At 40.1% G+C, this 20,625-nt stretch overlaps 1 protein-coding gene across 2 annotated transcripts in view; it reads right to left on the reverse strand.

Moving 5' to 3' along the window:
- nrxn1b (neurexin 1b) overlaps positions 1-20,625 on the reverse strand; it is a 92,338-nt gene that overhangs the window by 70,001 nt on the left and 1,712 nt on the right. Inside the window, exons 1-6 of one of the 2 annotated variants that reach the window (XM_089117355.1) lie at positions 20,482-20,607; positions 15,453-17,286; positions 7,692-7,721; positions 4,972-5,276; positions 2,427-2,588; positions 732-1,173 (exon numbers count right to left, since the gene is read on the reverse strand). In XM_089117355.1, coding sequence (XP_088973481.1) covers positions 732-1,173; positions 2,427-2,588; positions 4,972-5,276; positions 7,692-7,721; positions 15,453-16,137 — 1,624 coding nt within the window. In that variant the 5' untranslated portion in view covers positions 16,138-17,286; positions 20,482-20,607. Of the gene's footprint in view, positions 1-731; positions 1,174-2,426; positions 2,589-4,971; positions 5,277-7,691; positions 7,722-15,452; positions 17,287-20,481; positions 20,608-20,625 lie in introns of those variants that run through there. The other variant, XM_089117356.1, reaches the window with a different exon arrangement.

Raw genomic sequence — 20,625 nt, forward strand, 5'->3', positions numbered from 1 at the left:
ACTCATGACAAACAACACTGTCACTCATATCTCGCTCACAGTGCAAGGCCTGGGTGTCTGTAATTACCAGCTCTCAGGAGGGATTGGAAAACACAGCTGGAGGCCAAATCTAATTTTCAGCTTGACATTTTGGCCAAAAACACATGCCAATAATAAGCAAATCAAAAACAAGCTTCCTTAAGCTGTTGTGTTGTGTCACTGTGTTGCAGATAGGTGAATCAGGTGACACAAATGGGGAGTTTTCTAAAGACGCTTTACTGTCTGCTTGCTGCAGACGGTAAACAAAATTTGACTGTGGTGGGGAGACGCTGCGGAGTATACAAGGCCTGAAAGATCTGAATTTCACTCTGCAAATCTGTGCATTCAGACAGTAGAGAAAGTTTGTCTTTGAAATGTTCTTAATAATAGCTTATTCAAACCATTTTTACATTTTACTGCCATGATTGTCTTTTAAGCAATATTTTTTCTTGTGCTTTTTATGGTCTGCATTCAAAAAAATATATCAAAGTTCAATGATGGATTTTCTTATTGACAAATATAAAGTAAAATGCTAACTAATGATAAACCATGCATGTAACACAGGTGAAGATCTGTTGTTCCAACCACACAAGCTTGTGATGCTGTTTGTGAACTACCATCACAACAATGGGACAAGTGACCACAGTTGGCTAACAATGGGAAACACTCCTGTTAAGCAGTCATCTCATACACAAACTCTAGTAAAATCTTACCTGATTTTCCATCCCTCTGGAAATCCACATGATACCACTCCCCATCATTCACTTTTTTGTTCACAGCCAGTGTCTTGGTTGTGCCTGATCCCATATCCAAAAGCAGGTACAAAAGACCATCCAGTATCTCAATGGCAAAGAAGTCCACCTTCAGTGTGTGAGGGCTCTTGGTTTCTTTGGTCTGTTGCTTAGGTTTGCCATGGTTAAAGAGCAGAAGTCCATTGGGCTCAGTGGTGCGGAAGTCAAAGGAAATAGAGCCGGTCTTCTTAGTGGTCCATTGCAGAAGTGTGATGAAGGACTCCGGTGTCTCAAACGTGATGGGATCTAATGCCACAACAGTCTCACACTTGAAGGAAACAACTCCATGTATCTTTATGTTGGGGTCTCCTTTAAAGGCCAGTCTCGACAGCTCCAGCCGAACGTCATTGTTTTTATATACAACCTACAGATATACAACAATGTGAGTTCAACAGAAATAATCTGAGAAACGTCTGATCTAAACTGTGTTTGCAGAACCCTTTTATGAATAGGTGGAAAGATAAGTTGATTGATTGTGCATAGTGGGCCCTTTCATTTAACTATTTATATATTAATACATATCATATTACTAGCAAAAAAAAAAGCATTTTTTTTTGCTAGTTTCAGCCTGACGCAGTTATCATTTTCACTTGCTGCGCCTTGTTATTTAAATAGCAAATGGGTGGTTGACGTGACGCTCCATTTTTGTGTACAAATATAAATAAAAATGTGTAATATTTAATTAAAGGAACAATGTGTTCTTTTTATGTATTTTATTATTTAAAATCAATATTTTTATTCATAAATATGCCCTCAATGGTATACAAATACGTCTGCCAATTATCTGACTTATCCTCGTAAATGAAGAATTTATTATCTTTATATATATGGGATGGGTAGGTCCACGGAGGCTTCTATGTAGATCCGCCATCTTAAAAAAAAACTATAATATCAGAGAGGGACAAAAACTGCCAGGCCAACGCGTTTCCACAGCGTTTTCGTTCAGAGCCGTCGTGACGAGCAGTGAGAGGCGCTTTTTTCATTGTTTATTTGTTTTCTTTATTTATAAACAGATGAACATTTACAGTTAAAAGTTGATGCTGATATCTAACAATGCACATACTTCAGAAAATATGATGAATAAAGAAGGCATAACTACTTATTACAATAGTTCATGTTTTTCACAGTCACAGGTTGTCCCTTTAAAATAACTGTTTTATATACACTTTCACAACGATCTGTAATTAATGAGTATTATAATTTAAATAAGTAAATATTTCGTTTTAAACATGACATTTGTCCACTGGCGTGACTGTCCGGGGTAGCGTTCCTTATCTTTAAAACTACTTTAATTAAATGAAAAATAAGTCTAAATACATTTTAAAAACTTGAATGATGATGTAGATCGAATAACATCTATAATATCTAATGTTCGTGGCGGCCATGTTGTTGACATAGAAACCACGACAACTGCCAGTCTGTCAATTGACATGCGAGGCAGTGTCGGTATTATCCATGGTATAATTGCTGTATTTTATTTTTTTTAACAAAGTCAATTGCTTACAAAACATGTCATGGTTAATTAAAGGCTCTTTGAACCCATTTTGTTCTGCAAACACAATTAAGGTCATTACAGAAACTTCTATAAAGCTTTATTTATTATTTATTGTATTTTACCTCCCTCAGACAACCCATAAAGTTGTTGCTGACAGGTGATCCAGGCAGGTCAGCTGTACCAGGACTTCCTCCAACATAGAAAAAGTCATCAGATCCAAGTAAAGTGAAGTCCTCTTGAGTATATTCTTTGGTGGTCAGTATTTCGTCCACAGATATTGTTACCTAAAGAACAAACGAACAAAAAATAGATACGACTTTGCTACTGTCTAGATTTTGGTTTCTTCAGTCACTAAGATGCACTGAACACTTCATAATGACACAATGGAGAACACGCCAGTGGTCACATGATCAGAAGCCCTATAGAAACACCAATTCATTGGCTGATGGTGCTGAAGTGCCACCCATAAGGAGCTGCATAACCTGGCACCATCACCTCTGATTTTCTTATCTTCAGTGCACTGTAGTTTCAGCCCCTTTTGTCAAGCCACTCGACTTTAAGTTGATTATTCCCATTTTTGAGTGACAAGATGGCATTTCTGGAGTGTCTAACCTTAATGAACGTGCATCATCGTCTTGTTTGGGGGTTTGTCATGCGGAGTCATGTTGGAAGGATATGGATTTCCAAACTTCAAGATCTTGAGCAATCATGAGCTTAGGACAATGCTTTCACTGTGAGAGACTTTCAGGCCGCATTCTGAATGCTTTTTACGCATTAGAAAATGACTTTTACGTGCATCCAATAAACACTTTTTAGAGTACAGATATGACTCACAATTTGTGCATACAAAATGATACGAAATATACACAACCCAGCCAATTCTACACTTCTGGTAAATTTTGTGTACCAGATACAAGTAAAAGATTACTTTTACGTATAAAGAGCACGCTAAAAAAAAGTGCAGTGCCAGCCCGAACTCCGCCCACAACATTTTTTGGTTGGGAAATTCGGTCTGGACTCGATCCATTGAGGAGTAATTATGATCAAAAAATGAACGGGCCAATCAGATTGCCAGGGCGGGCTTTATACGATGATGGACAGATGATCTACAGGGACGTAATCATCACGTTATCAAAGAGCGCTTGTCAAAGATGACTGCAGCTGGAGAATTGAGATGTACAGATTCCACTGTCGCGTCTGTTTTTAAAATTAATCGACAGCGCACTAATTTTAATAGACAAACAGAAAACTGCAATCAAGGCATTTGTCGATCGGAAAGATATTGGGGAAAAGTGTAACTTATCAGCTGGCTCTGACGGTCGCTAAGATAAGAAGATGGGACGTAATGAAAAGCCCGTGATCGTTGTGGTTTCTCTTTTGGTCGCACTGATGAAGGACCAAGTGAAAGAAGCAACACTCGTTATTTTACTTCTAAAATACAGTAAGTAAGCTCTGTTGTTGACAGCCATGCTATGCAAATTATTTGACTTACTGCGTTGCTCTGATTGGTTGTAGGTCTGTCCTATCCAATTGAGTGCAGAGTTTTTTTTCCCCCTGGTTCGGTTAAGACACGCCTCAAAATCAAAGCCCGTACAGAGTGGTCTCAGACTCATTTTCTCAATAGAAAATGAGTATGACGAAGTCAGGCTAGGGACGATGGTGAGGCTGTCCATAACTTTGGTCTAGCGTGAGTTTAATCACTCATTAAACTCCCACTAAAATCATGGAAACTGACAACACTGCGAAAAGAATCTCTTACATCAAATCTGCACGTTGTTGTTTATGATTGGAGAATTCACGAGTTTCAGTCAGAGAGAGCGCCAACTGAACAAAACTCTTCGTTTCAGAAATAATCTGAAACGCCTCTGATTGGCTGATCTGATTTTAGGAAGAAATAATTTTAGGCAGGAATTCGGGAAGAATCGCATCCCTCGTAACTCCGTATGGGCGGATCTTCAGCGCCACCAGCCAATGAATTAGTGTGATTCTATAGGGCTTCTGAGTCTGACCTTGTGAACACTGACAGTGTTTTGTTCCCACTCTGGAAAACAGGGTTACGTCCAGGAAAAACTTTCCTCTATTGTATATTGCATTCCTCTATCTTTATATTGCATGACTTATATATGCACAAGATATATTTTGAAGACTTAATTTACTTGAATACAATTGGGTGTTGATGTACTAAACAAATAATAGCATCAGTAATTGCCCCATAGCAACTAGACTCAAAAATGGCGTTAGAAACTAAGATAGTCTTGTTAGGATATTTCATTGTAAGTAAGTTAAAAGAAAACCATGCAAAAAGGGTAAAAACTGAAAATGCACTATATATTTTTTTAGCAGCGTCACAACTTAGTCAAGAAATCAAAATCTCACGCAGTTTTCTTTTTTGTGCATTTACAATAATTATAATCAGATATTGTGCGGATTTTATGTGTATACAGAGCATATGACAACTAAACATTTAAAAATGTGGCACATGGGGGCTAGAGTAAAAAAAATAGATTATGGGTGACTTCATCAGCACAGTATTTTCAATGCAGACCATGTTGAATGGGAGAGAATAGAGCTGACTGTGGCAGTCAGGACATGTTTCAAACCACTGCCGTGTAAAGGGGTGATCCTTCTAATGGTAGTAAGTTGAAAGTGAACTAGAAATTCTATTACCTGACGCAAATTCCGTGTCACTTTCACATCATGCCATTCATTGTCATTAAATTTCCCGTTGACCTGCTCCACCAGAGCTTCAAACGCCCCGGAGCCCAAATTTATGACGAGCGACACCGCCCCGTTTATCAGCGCCAGGTTGACATAGTCAGCGGATTTTCCTGTGTGCAGCAACAGTCCGTTTCTCTGAAGTGTTTTGAACGACAGTGTGATTTCTTCGCTGCTGCCTTGGATCGGGTTCAAAGAAAGGTCGTACCAGAGGTATTCTGAACCTTTGAATGTCGCCACATATTCTTCTTCTATTCCTGAAAACAAAGAAGAAATGATGGGTTAAAAACCTGACAAGGATGTTGTAGCGAGGGTGGCGTGGTTATGCGAAGTCTACAACGGGGGATCGAGTGCGCAGACGAGCGGTGATTAGGAGGCAAGTGAATGATGGCTAACACCTGTCTCTATTCTTAGTGATTAGCAGAGAGACAGCTATAAGCAAACCAAGCATCTAGGGGGGGAGAAAGAGACTGCATTGTTAGACTTTTCATTTTTTATGGACAAGGCAGAGTGCCCGACTGCGTTTATTTTCTGCTTGATTTTGAGTTAATAAAAGACTAGGATAACTTGCCACCCCGGCTTCTTCGTCATTGCCATCTTTGAACCTTTAACACTGCAAAAACAAGGGACAAAATTGTCAGCATGCCCCGGATGCAGCCCCCACCATTGCCCCCAAAATGGGTCCACCAGACGACCCAGAGGCGTTTGTGTACCAGCGGAGGCGTGTGACTGGGTGCACCTGATCCCGCTGCTGTCCGGAGAAGCACAGGTGGAGAACCTCATGGCTTATGATAATCTGAAGCGGGCCATTCTTCAACGAGTTGGCAACTCACCGACCATTCGTGATGGCCAAACAGAACGAGACACTGCGTCGTTCAAAACGACTCTTTGGGGACGCTCCCTTAGCGTTCTGAAGTATGAATGAAACTAATCCAATCCTGATTGGTGTTGCGTCATAACGTGACGGCATAACCGGATGCATAAAAGTAACGCTGACACACACATACACAAAAGGCTGGGTTCACCAATCTCGGTCCTGGAGGACCACTGTCCCTGCAGAGTTTAGCTCCAACCCTGATCAAACACACCTGAGCAAGCTAATCAAGGTCTTCAGGATCAGTAGAAACTCACAGCTAGGCGTGTTTGATCAGGGTTGGAGCTAAACTCTGCAGGGACAGTGGTCCTCCAGGACCGAGATTGGTGAACCCTGCTCTAAGGCCTTGAGGGGCGTGGCAGGATGACGCAGTGTCTCGTTTCCTTCTCAGGGAGCAAGTGTTAGTCATAACCCGAGACGTTCCCTTTCGAGGGAACTCGCACTGCGTCGTTGAAAAAGACTCTTTGGGGAACGAATGCCTACTAGTCCACACACTGAAATAGGCCTGCCCTGGAGTGAAACTGATTCAGGCACTCAGCTAGGACGATAGCACATGTGCGCCAGGCGTACTAACAAAAGTACGAACCTAATAAAACTGTGCGGGGTAGCCCAACCGGGTGCCTCACAGATCTCCTGTAGGGGTACTCCTGAAAGGACGCCATGCCTCTAGTTGAATGAGCCCTTATAGCCAAAGGTGAAGGCAAATTGTGCACCTTGTAAGCCGAGGCAATAGCCTGAACAATCCAATTACAATTACTTTGCTTGGATGCCGGGAGCCCCTTCTTAGGTGACCCAAAACACACTAACAGTTGGTCCGACCTCCTCCAAGAACAGGACCTCTCGAGATAAATACTCAAAGCTCTGACGGGCAGAGCAAATGGAGCTTCTCTTCTTCTGCCGACACATGAGGTGGAGGATGAAATGCTTGCAGGACTGTAGACCGTGCCGTAACAGAAGGCACCTTAGGCACATAGCCCGGTCTCGGGTACAAAAAGGCCTTAACTAAGCAAGCTGGTGTCACTGCCAGGGCTTTGAGATCTCCCACCCTCTCAAGAGGTAATAGCTAAAAGAAAAAACAATTTAAACGTCAGATCATTGGGCAAAGCCGACTGAAGGGGTTCGAAGGGGGCCAGGGATAACCATTTGAGAACCACCGCCTGGTGGTTTTATGCATCTAGTTATGCCGTCACATTTTAAGTCACGACGCAACACCAATCAGGATTGGATTAGTTTCGTTCTTACTTCAGAAGCGCACGCTAAGGGAGCGTCCCCAAAGAGTTGTTTTCAACAACGCAGTGCGAGTTCCCTCGAAAGGGAACCAAACTTAAACACTGAACCTAAACAGAAATAAACACAAATGTTACAAATATGGGCTTGCCTCCCGTTGCACAGACAGAATTCGAGACGCTACTGTAAGTGTGAACGGGACATTGAGACTCACACCTGTCAGTAAATGTGGTTGTCTGTCAATCCTAAAAACTGACAGTGTGAACGTAGCTAATTGCTGGAATTTTTTTGCACAGCATCATGTTAAACACACTTTTGTCTATCTTGTCTACACAGTTAAGCCAATTACAACACACCACCCCAACCAACCAATCTGAGCCCATTGCCTGTATCTGAGGGAGTGGTTTCATAGAATCAGGATGTCAACCGGTCGTTCAAATGACAGGGGAGAAAGCGGCTTACAATAAAGGTGAAATTTAGAAAAAAATTAAATTAATTAATTAAGTAGCTGAAGGTAGACTTCAGGACAGGACTAAGATAGACAAAAGTGTAAAAGAAACAGAGACCCTACCTTGGTCGCCCATCATGAGGTGTGCCAGACCTGAAAGGAAAACAAGAGCACAGTCAGCAAAGCATTTGACCAGGAGTAAACAGAGACATCATGATGCTTGAGGATGTGATTGAGATAATGCATGAATTAAACACAAAACACAGTTTTATACTAAGAAATAAGCAGTAGCTTCTAACAGCAGTCTCTCCTGAGTGAGGTGTTTGGTAATCTATAGCTATGTTTCCATCCGAAAGTTGTAAAATTAACCTGTGTGCAAAATTGGAACATTGCATAAAATATTTGTGAATAAAGCACCATTTCAATCCAGTGAGCCAAAGAGAACAAAATCGCCACTTCTTGATAAACGCAACACTGGCACAAGAATAATGGAAGTTGCTTCAGTAGGAGAAGCCACTGTACATAATTACTTTGTAAATAAATTGCTCGATCTTGCTGTCGGAGGCTCATGCGTGCTGGTCTGGGGGTTATTATACTGAACCACTTTGACGACAGACTTTGCTCAGGTATTTCAGAACAACCAAAACAGTATTTCGGGCCTTGTCCACACTAATACGTTTTCATAAAACCTTTGGCCTTCCGTCCACACTGAAACGCTGTTTTTCCCCAACACTTTTTCCCAAGTGGATACATTTGAAAAAGGCGTTTTCACGTTGTAGTGTGGACTGTGAAAACGGAGGTATTTTGAAAACAATAGATATTAATGTTTATCTGGATTAATGTAGACGTAGCCTACAGATTCTGTGCAATGAGATTGGTCCACTGTTCAGTCCAGTTATGGACATCCATCCATCCTTCCATCCATTCATCCTTCCATCCATCCATCATCCATGCAGCCAGCCATCCATCCATTCATCCTTGCATCCATTCATCCATCCATCATCCATCCATCCATCCAGCCAGCCATCCATTCATCCATCATCCATCCAGCCAGCCAGCCATCCATTCATCCATTCATTCATCCTTCCATCCAGCCATCCATCCGTCAAAATAGGGCCATCCATCCATCCTTCAATCCATCCATCCATTCATTGAAATATGGCCATCCATCCATTCATCCGTCAAAATAGAGCCACCCATCCATCCATCGAAATAGGGCCATCCATCCATTCATCCTTCCATCCAGCCATCCATCCATTCATGTAATAATAATAATAATAATAATTCGTTACATTTATATAGCGCTTTTCTGGACACTCAAAGCGCTTCACATCTCCTCAACCACCACCAATGTGCAGCATTCACCTGGATGATGCGACGGCAGCCATATTGCGCCAGAACGCTCACCACACACCAGCTTACTGGTGGAGAGGAGACGGTGATGAAGCCAATTGGTGTATATGGGGATGATTAGGAGGCCATGATGGACAGAGGCTACTGGGCAAATTTGGCCAGGATGCCGGGGTTACACCCCTACTCTTTCGAAAGACATCCTGGGATTTTTTTATGACCACAGAGAGTCAGGACCTCGGTTTAACGTCTCATCCGAAGGACGGTGCTCTTTTTGACAGCATAGTGTCCACATCACTTTACTGGGGCGTTAGGACCCACACAGACCACAGGGTGAGCACCCCCTGCTGGCCTCACTAACACCTCTACCAGCAGCAACCTGGCTTTCTCAGGAGGTCTCCCATCCAGGTACTAACCAGCCTCAGCCCTGCTTAGCTTTAAATGGGCAACCAGTCTTGGGCTACAGGGTGATATGGCTGCTGGCCATTCATGTGTCAAAATAGGGCCATCCATCCATTCATCCATCCATCATCCATGCAGCCAGCCATCCATTCATCCTTGCATCCATTCATCCATCCATCATCCATCCATCCAGCCAGCCAGCCAGCCATCCATCCTTCCATCCAGCCATCCATTCAGCCGTTGAAATATGGCCACCCATCCATCCATCAATCCTTCCATCCATCCAGCCAGCCATCCATTCATCCATCATCCATCCAGCCAGCCATCCATCCATACATCCATCAATCCTTCCATCCAGCCATCCATCCATTCATCCGTCAAAATAGGGCCATCCATCCATCCATTCATTGAAATATGGCCATCCATCCATTCATCCGTCAAAATAGAGCCACCCATCCATCCTTCCATACATTCATCAAAATAGGGCCATCCATCCATTCATCCTTCCATCCAGCCATCCATCCATCCATTCATCAGTCGAAATAGGGCCATACATCCATTCATCCTTCATCCATCAAAAAATATAGCCATCCATCCATCCATTCCATCCCATCCTCTGTAGGATCCTCCGCAGGGATTCTGGAGTTAATTCTTCCAAATGTTGCTAAATAACTACATTGTTTGTTGGAAGGATAATGATTTGTTATCAATAAATGATTACGTTGTTATTGAAATCGAAACTGTACTCTGCTATGATGTAGAAATAGCTACAGTACAGTCAGTACAGATGCCCTGAAATAAATTCATTCAAATGAATAACAACATATCAAATAACATTTCTGCAGCATAGAGTAAAAGATAAAAAATATAAATCATTGATGCATAAAATTAATCAGAAAGATAGATGTTGAGTAAAAGTCGCCATATTGTGATGTTTGATATCGAGAATTACAGCACAGATCTGTGCATCAGAGTAATTATTTTCCAAAGCAAAGTGATTTGTGTGTGAGAGATGGAGACCGAGCCCAAATCCTGTAATCCTTCCGCCTGATCAAAGTAATGAAAAAAGCTTTTTAAATAATTTAATGGAAAGTTCGAATTTCAAATAATAAGCTGCTTTCTGAGCTTTATATATATATATATATATATACACTAGATACAGCAGGGTGATAAACAGACTTCAAGCTCACTGATTTATGGTGAAAGATGTAGCTACTGATCTAACTTTATAAACTGTTAAGTAAAATAACACCTCAGATTTTTACAACATGAAAAGCACACATAATCCCTGTATTATTTCATATGAGCTTGAACCAAATGCTTTGAAGAAAAGAAGCTGTTATATATAACCCCATGTTGTGACGTGATAAGGCAACAAGCAAACGAAAAGGTGATTTTTCATGTAAATCTGACAGGAGATTTTGTCGATCGCTTGGTTTGCTTCTGCAATGCTATAATGGCACAATCTGTTTGTCCCATTTGTGTTGCATGTTTATATCAGATGAGGTAAACAAAGATATTCGTGGCTTTCTATTTTTATTTAGAGCTGAAAAATCGGATTCATTCTAGTGAATCAGTTCATTCACTAAGGAAATAAAACATCTTTGATAAAATTATAAATGATATTACTGGATAGCTATATATTTCAAAAGATATTGATCCATAGTTATACATAACAAGGAATATTAAGCATTTACTAAGGCCGTTTCACGCCGCGAGCGAGAGCAGCACTTGAGAAGCGCGTCAGCGTAACTACACCGTTACTGCAGACGCGCGAGAGGATTCACACTGGAAGCGTTTGTACAGTGTCACAGCAGCGACTCCAAGGCTACATATATAAGCGAGAAATTATTTACAAAGACGATACATTTGTTTTTAGAAGTTGGTCATTTATAACATTGTCTTGAAAGTCTTGAAAGTTTGTAATGGGGTGTACAACATTCACATATAAATGTTAAACAACAAAACAACACAGAAAATGGCTCCAATCTATTAGTTTCAGTCATAATTTCGATAGGTTTACTCCACGGATAAAAAACAAAACGCACAAATAAACCACACACTCGGGTTTGATTTGGGTTATGCTAGCCTATGTAGCTGTCTGTGTGTTACATAAACTAAAAGAACGTTTATATATAGTATTTTCTTGTTTACTTTAGCTTTTTTTTAATATATACCTACCTCGATTAGCTTGTTCGGCTGTGTTTGATTAGCTTTGTAGCTAAAATCTCCAGGACAGTGACACTTGAGCACCAGAGTTGAGGTTTTATTTATGCCAAAAACGTGTCCCCGCATTTTGATAATTTTTTTTTCACATAGCTGCAACATAGACTTAAAATACTACATTATGAAATAAATACATTAATGGTCATATAAATAAATTCAATACATGATCATAAACTATAGATGTTATTTGATCTGCGTCATCAATGTTTGCGGCGGCCATATTGTTGACGTAGAAACCACGGAAACTGTCAGTCTGTCAATGGACAAGCGAGGTAGCGTTGGGATTATCCATGGTATTATCACTGTTTTTTGTTTTGTAAACAGCGTGATGGTGTTGTGTAATACACGGCTGTTCTAACAACAGCAATAAGAACCTCAGAGTTCGTTTTTATGCGAGAAGTTACCGACTGTCAGAAAACGTGAAGGGAAGGAGACAGGGTTGAGACAGTGCAGGAGAGGCTAGCTAGGATAAATAGGCTACTTTATATGGAAAAGGATTTTTCTTTTCAAGATGTTTCCAAATCTAACTTTGAACCAATTCTACACAATTGCCCATATAACCTATGTATGTATGTATGTATGTTGTCCTTTCAGTTTTTTTCTTGTCCGACTCTCCTGAATGAAAGGCTCATTATTATGCGTGTCTTTGTCTCTCTCGGGTGAGAATCAGCTAATTATACATGATGTGGGCTGGCCTGTTGTTCACGCCCATTCGCATATTGCCTTGGCAAACAGAAAATGTTTTTCCCAATATAACCCAATTCACAGTTTTATGTGAACGATTAGGAGGATGATTTTCAGATCATTGAGAAGAAAAAAACTCTAGGCCACAACATACATTAGTCAAAAGTCTTGTGGACGCATATTTCGTATGTGTTTTGTGCCCTTATTTCAGAAACTTTCATTTTTTGTTTTTTTCAATAATCACACAAACAATATTCTCTCAAAAATACAAACTTGTACATACATGTTGCTCACATATTATGGTTGCCCTGTTTGTGCTAAATATAGAGTAATTTCACCTGTGCCATTAATATGTTTAAGCAACTTTAAAAAAAACACAAATGTCAGGGCATGTCAGAACATCTCAAGCACCCCAAAAACACCTTGGACCCCAGAGGGTTAATCAATACAATAATGTCTAAGGCTGTTAATTTAATGTAATTAAAGTGACGATTACCAGAGTACATTTGCACATATTGCCTGAACTACATATATGTTTTATATTCTAAAAATGTAAATGGCAGGGTTGTGTTTTATATTATGCACTGTTATCTAGTAGTAGTTACACTTGAGTATTTATTTTTTTCACCATTCTTTTTTCATTCAATTTCTTCTATCTATTTTATGCTGTTCAACTGATTGTAGGCAACTGGGCACTGGAATGCAATAAATGTTTTCATCTGATATTTCATGATGAATACTTTTGTGTAATACAATGTGTGTAAAGCCATCTCGACTGACAGAGAAATGACTGACAGCAGGCGGATGTACATGTAATAATCATATGACTGCATTCCCAGAAAATACAGGAGGGGATCAAAATTGCATGTATTACCACATACTACTCATCTAAAATAAACTAAGCCTGAGCATCTTTTTGAAATGCAATTGTTATATGTATACTAAACCAGTTAGACTTCACTGCTATACTGAGCTGTTCTCAGTCTGAATATTAAAATTAGGGGTGAGAACTCCCAAAAGTATGACGATTCAATTGTATTGCGATATTTGAGCCCCCAATAAACGGCTCTGGGCATTCGTGAACCACGCCTCAAATACGAGAAAATGAACATGCGGTTCCCAGACCTAATTAATTAAATCACTAATTAAATAATCTAACTAATTAAAATCACTTTTATCATGTTCATTAAAGGTAACTTAGAATAAGGCTGTTTTCATTAACACTACATTATGCATTATCCACCGAACGCCTTTACAGCATTGATTAATCTAATTACGGTAATCTAATCTATTAACATTAAATTGTGCATTAAAGGGATAGTTCACTTTGAAATTAATTTTTGATATGTTTTATCTTACCTCAAGGGCATCCAAGATGTAGGTGTCTTTGTTTCCGCAGTATTTTCAATTTTGATATTTTTAGGTCAAACCGTTGTTGTCTGTCAGTCATATAACGCAGGTCTATGGATCTCCTAAAAGAGCAGCACAGAGAAGTCAAAATTAAACATGATTTAATGACTCGTAAATGTAAGAACACATTGATGGCCTAAGACACGAAACGAGCGGTTTGTGTGAGAAAACCAACAGTATTTATATCGTTTTACCTCTTGTAATCATAGCCATAACAAAATGATCTGACGGCACGGGCGCTTCAGTCTGATTCAGATCACTGTGATTACACGAGGTAAAACCGATATAAATACTGTTGGTTTTCTCACACAAACCGCTCGTTTCGTGTCTTAGGCCATCAATGTGTACTTACATTTACGAGTCATTAAATCATGTTTAATTTGGACTTCTCGTTTTTTCCGTTGAAACGTTTCGTTGCTATGATACAGAATATCCGCAGCAGTTTGAATGTTGTGACAGTTGGTCGGTGTGGTATTAGTCCCGCCCCTCCTCCACTGTGATTGGAAGGCTGGGTAAGAAGTGACAGTGATGAGCGCTGCGTTTTATCCAAAGTTGAATATTCAACTCCCAGCGACCAGTAAAAACGCCGGGCGCTCTGCGCTTCAGCGTGAAAAAAATGCTCAGCGCCTCGGTACGCTCATGGCGTTTAAAAAACGCGGCGCTCCCATTGAAAACAATTGAAAACATACGCCAGGCGCGTGGAAAAACGCTTTGGTGGACCCCCTTAGCCTCCAGTGTATGACTGATAGACAACAAAGGTTTGACTGAAAAATATCAAAATTGAAAATACTGTGGAAACAAAGACACCTACATCTTGGATGCCCTTGAGGTAAGATAAAACATACCAAAAATTTATTTCAAAGTGAACTATCCCTGTAACATTATATGATGCATTAGTTAAAGGGTTAGTTCACCTAAAAATGAAAATTCTGTCAGTATTTACTCACCCTCATGTTGTTCAACCCCATAAGACCTTCGTTCATCTTCGAGACACAAATTAAGATATTTAAGATATTAAGATCGCTCCTGCATACTAGTCCATAGGCTTCTTGAGGGAATGACTCTTGCTGGCCTCGAAAAGTCATTAAAGACATCGTTAAAATAGTCCAAGTGACTACAGTGGCTCAATCTTAACTTTATCAAACGACGAGAACACTTTTTGTGCGCAAAAACAAACAAAAATAACGACTTTATTTCAACTATTCACTTCCTTCTCCATGGGCCTGTAGTCAGTTAGCGTAGTGTGATTGCGTAAAGCTACGTCACACGTAGGCTCACTATTGGCCGACGCTGGTCATGTGTGTGATGCGTGTGACGTACAATAACAGAAGCTTACGCTATTAAACTAGTAACCTGACTCGCGCAGAGGGAGAAATAAACGAATAGTTGAAATAAAGTCCTTATTTTAGTTGTTTTTGCACACAAACGTATTCTCGTCGTTTGATAAAGTTAAGATTGAGCCACTGTAGTCACTTGGACTATTTTAACGATGTCTTTAATGACTTTTCGAGTCATTCCCTCAAGAAGCCTATGGACTAGTATGCAGGAGCGATCTTAATATCTTAAATATCTTAATTTGTGTTGCGAAGATGAACGAAGGTCTTACGGGGTTGGAACAACATGAGGGCGAGTAAATACTGACAGAATTGTCATTTTTGGGTGAACTAACCCTTTAACATGTAGGTGATGATTAACCCCTCTTTATAATATTTATTAACTCAAATACAAATATATTAGCCGTTTCTTCCTCCTGAGAAATATTGTTTGAGGTGAGATCAAGCTTCAGGAGGTTTCTGAATGCAGATTTCCTACCTTCACTGCAGTCCGCTCCCCGATAGCCGGTTCCCGAGCAGTCGCATGTCGGCTGTCCGTCCTCAAGCCTGCACACGCCTCCGTTCAGGCACGTGTTGTCGGATCCGCAGAGCTCCGCGTCGACCCCGGCGCTGTTCATGAGGACCGGTTCAGACCCGTTCACCTCCAGCGCTGCTATCCAGCCCGTGAAGGGAGCGTGATCCTTCACCGTGTCCGAAGTCAGCGGTAACGACTCGGGAGGAATCCCGCCTAAAAACAAGTGACTGAAGACGGTCATATCCCGGCGTTTGGACTTAACCTCCACACACTTCCTCTCCTCATCAACGGCGAGGGTCGTGTTTCTGAAGTTCCTCCTGATCGTGACCGAATGCCACTGGTTGTCGCTGATGGGAACATCTGAGAGCACGCAAGCCGGCTCGGCACAGAAAATGGAAAAGCACAGTCGGAGTTTCCCCGCGTGTATGTGCAGCTCGAGGAAATCGCAGAAGCCTTCGTCGTCAAAGTACACCAGAAGGCCCGTTAGACTCTTGGTTTTGACGCTGAAGCTCATCTGACTCTCACAGCAGGCGTTCCACATGGGAAACGAGGCCCACTGTCCGTCTGACCCCGTGAACCTGAGCACGGCCCCGGCGTCCAGCGCACACACCAGCAGCCCGACCCACAGAACACCAGCGATCAGAACCATGATCAGGGTGTGTTCACACTTGGACCCGTCTGTCTAATCGTTTTGTAAACAAGTCTTTAATGCATGTGTCCATACAAAGAAGGGAAAATAAACCTTCCTAACCTGAGAAAAACGTGACAACTACACTGTAAAAAATATTGTTGGTTTAACTAAAAAAAAGTAAGTAACCTGGGTTGCCTTAAAATTTTAAGTTGATTGAACTGGAAAAAGTGAGTTAATATGATGAAGGAGATTAATTTAACCATCAGAAACTCAAAATTATATGTTTTCTGAACTAAATAAATTATTTAAGTTGATTTGACAAAAGAAAAAAAATGTTGTGATTACTACACTGTAAAAAAATATGGTTGGTTTAACTTAAAAAAGTAAGTAACCTGGTTGCCTTAAAATTTTAAGTCCATTGAACTGGAAAAAGTGAGTTAATACAATGAAGTAGATTAATTTAACCATCAGAAACTCAAAATAATAAGTTATCTCAACTAAATAAATTATTATAAAGTTGATTTGACAAAAGAAAATATGCTGTGCTAACAAATCTTGAAAATATTTTTTACAGTGTAGCCAAATCTCTTTTACATATTCCAGCAAAACTCATCACGGATGAGAACATATTCCACATTATTGTCCACATCAAGTGTCTCAAAGATTCTGTGTAAAGCCGCAGTCTGGATAATGGTGTCGGGTTTCGTTTCTTATGTTTGCGTGTAATCTTACATACTTCATAAAGCACAAACACACTAGCTCATCCTTCGATTTCAAAACAGAAAACGGTCCGGGTTACATCGCGTTCACACTGACTAAACAAAATCCGAACATCCAAAGCAAGGTTGTGTGCTGGGTTCAATGTGTACATATGGTGTTGTTACCAGGAGGAGACGCGGTTCGGTCCGCTAGTGTGGTTCGGATGGCAGCGTTCACATTTATTCAAATGAACCAAAGATCGCTTTAATTCAACAAAACCTGCCAAGTGTGAACACAGCCTTAGAAAGACTGTTTCTGGGACATATCGTGACCACAATCTCCAAATCCAGAAGCAAACAGTTGTTTAGAGACATGTTCTGGTCCTCGTGTTATGATGTGCCATCACTGTTCGTGGGCTAGGTCCTGTTGTAGATGAGGCAGGCGGACGTCATCTCTGATCCATCAACACTGGAGAGAAACACAACAACAGTTCAGCTGATAATCAGGGCTGTGTTTCCCAGAAGCAACGTTAGACAGTCGAGATTTACGTCATTATCAGCAGTTTAACGAGTCGCTGTTTCCCGAAACCATCGTTCAAATGAACATTCGCAAACATCATCGCAGAGTTGTGTGAGATCTCGATCTACAGTTAGAAGCAGTTTCATGTTGCATGTGGACTCAATTAAATCCTGATCTTGAGCAAAATCACTGCAATCAGTATCTTTAATTAAGAATACATACAAACGTGTTTTACGTCTTTCAGTTTGTCGAGAGATCTAAAGTGTCGTGTTTGAAGAGTGTGCGTGTGTTAACGAGCTCTAGTGCGCAAGAACAGGCGAATCTGGATATAAAGGAAAATAACTGAGAAATAATCCTCAGATGCATTTCTGTAATTTATAGAAAAACATCTAGCGTTAATTAGATCTCAAACAGATTCATAAAAAGTAGTTATTTCTCCACCACGTGCGTGACATCATTAACCAGCGTTTGCGATAATATGGTTTCGGGAAACGGTCGTGACTATATGCATCGTCCTACAGTAGTGAAGCTGTACGGGACACACACCCCAGACTGACAGTGCTCGATCGTTTACGACGGATCCAGCTAATTAGTGGAATCGGGAAAGTTAACGGATCATGAACCGGATTTCAGAATGATCAGACTCATAGTAAGGTTTCAAACGCGAAGCTTATGGATCATTTATTCAGTTATATATACTTCTTTATTATTATTTTAATTCCAAATAAATTCAGGAGTTTCTTGAGCAAATGTGTCCATTACAGTTAATGTGCATTTCTTTTTGTATAATAAAAGAGAGAATGATCCACGTGGAGATGTTGTTCACATAAAGGCGTTTACAGTACATGCGCACATAGCTTTTCATGAAATAACCAAAGATGTAAAACCAATGCAAGCCAGGGGCGGAGCGAGGGGTGGCTAATTGGGCTAATTTTGTTGTTATTCATTAATGAAGGAACAGTGTGATAAACTGTTACCCAAGTTATTCACAACATTATCGTTATTATACTTAATTTTTCTGAACATGTACAAATGTCTTAACATAAATAACTTTCAGTGGTGTATGAGATAAATAATAAGCTTTTATGTTATTTGTCTTGTTTTCATGCTTGTTTTGAGGTGAGAAGAGCTCTATCTCATCTATTAACCAGATGATGAATTTAGTTGGAAAATACCAAACCGGTCTCATCCCAAGACGTCGTTTTGGGACGTCTTTTGACCATACGTCAATATTCGCCTTTTTAGGGCCCCCTTAAACGTCGGTAGATGAGGTTATGGGATCCTAACTCTACCCCAGACCTAAACCTAACCCGTCACCTAACTGACGTTAAAGGTAAAGCGTCAGTTGTATGACGGCCCGGGATCGCCATCTACCGACGTTTAAGGGGGCCCTAAAAAGGCGGATATTGACGTATGGTCAAAATACGTCCCAAAACGTCAGTTATATGACTTTTTGGGATGAGACTGTGTTAAAAATACTGACGACAAACATGAGTTTTACTGTTGTTTTCACCACCGCCTTCACTAAAGCGTGTGTGTTTGCGGTAACGGTTTACAATAAGGTGCCATTAATGCATTACCGGACATTAACTAACAACAAGCAATATGTTTGACACAATATTTAATAATCTGTGTTTACGTTAATAGAATAGCTGTTCATTTTAAGTTCATAAAAATGCGGGTTTATTAAATAATATTAACAGATACAACTTTTGATTTTAATAAGGCATTTAAATTAACACCAATATTAATATGTACTTTAAAAGCATTTTATTCTTAGTTCATGTGACCTAATGTAGTTAACTAACTGAACCTTATTGTAAAGTGTTACCAAAGATTTAAGGAAACACTTCATTTTTACAGTGTCGTTGCTACACATGCTACATGTAGGCCTACTGTAGTAATTAATTAAAAAGTAATTAATAACAATATCAATTATGCTTAAATAACATGCAATTAACCCAGAACCAAACCAAACCCAAAACCTGACCCTATCGTAGTACATGTAGATACTTATTATTACTCAGTACTTAAATGTATAATTACACTGTAATACCTTAAAATAAAGTGCAACAACACATTTATATGACAGAAATGGTCACAGATTTGATTTGTTGTCATTTCATTAAGTACACTTGTTTAATTTTTTGTGAACGTTTTTCCTCATAAATGTTCTGCTTTGTTTATTTAGTGGTAATTAATGGATATATTTTAGAAGTTGTTTTTTCATTTAATTATTTAGCTGATGCTTTTATCCAAAGCGATTTACAATTGCTCTATATGTCAGAGGTCGCACGCCTCTGGAGCAACTAGGGGTTAAGTGTCTTGCTCAGGGACACATTGGTGTCTCACAGTGGATTCGAACCAGGGTCTCTCACACCAAATGTGTCTTCTCCACTGCGCCATCACCACCCCACATGTTTTTCCATGTTTCATACAAACCTATTAGTCAATAAACACCAGATGACCACTGTGACAACATGCCCCACTACAGTTCCTGTAAGTGTTACATAGTTTTGTAAACAAATCTTTAATGCATCCGTCGGAAAATAAACCTGATATTTACTGGAGAAAAACGTGACAACTAGCCAAATTTCTTTTACATATTGTAAATCATCACGGAGAACATATTCCACATTATTGTCCATATCAAGTGTCAAGTGATTATATGTAAAGCCTAAATCAATAACGCAGTCTGGTGTCGGGTTTCGTTTCTTATGTTTGCGTGTAATCTTATATACTTCATGAAGCACAAACACACCAGTTCATCCTTTCAATTCCAGATGTATAATAATAATACAGATGCGCAGTGTTTATTAGCCTTGAATGGAGATCCAGATGCGATAGAAACGCCCCATACGCAGCAAAACTCCGACACGAGCTCATATTCCTCAAGACAACATATATATTCATGTTGAATGTATGTTATAAAGCGTATGCCATCATCAAACAGCTTTAATCGGGCTCATCCGAGTCCATTCGAGACAGAAAGCTATTAAGCATTTCGCACAAAACCGAAACTATATTAATCGTGGCACAAGCGCATCTGTTTCGGTCACTAAACATATATGGGATCCCTGCAGAATATAGACGCACATCATTTACATAAAGATCGTTCAAATGACGTAAAAATTGGCTTATTACCCAGGACTCCGTGGCTCTCGTCGGGCGGTGAAGACGATAGTTTTGCAAAGTTACAGTTGAGGTGAAGCTGTGAGGAGAAAATGTCTGCTAAATAAAGCCCTCGATGATGTGGACCCTTACCTCAGACTGTGATGACGCGTTTGA

Source organism: Pimephales promelas, chromosome 11 (genome assembly GCF_988280905.1).
Source record: "Pimephales promelas chromosome 11, fPimPro1.hap1.1, whole genome shotgun sequence".
Classification (NCBI taxonomy): Eukaryota; Metazoa; Chordata; class Actinopteri; order Cypriniformes; family Leuciscidae; genus Pimephales; species Pimephales promelas.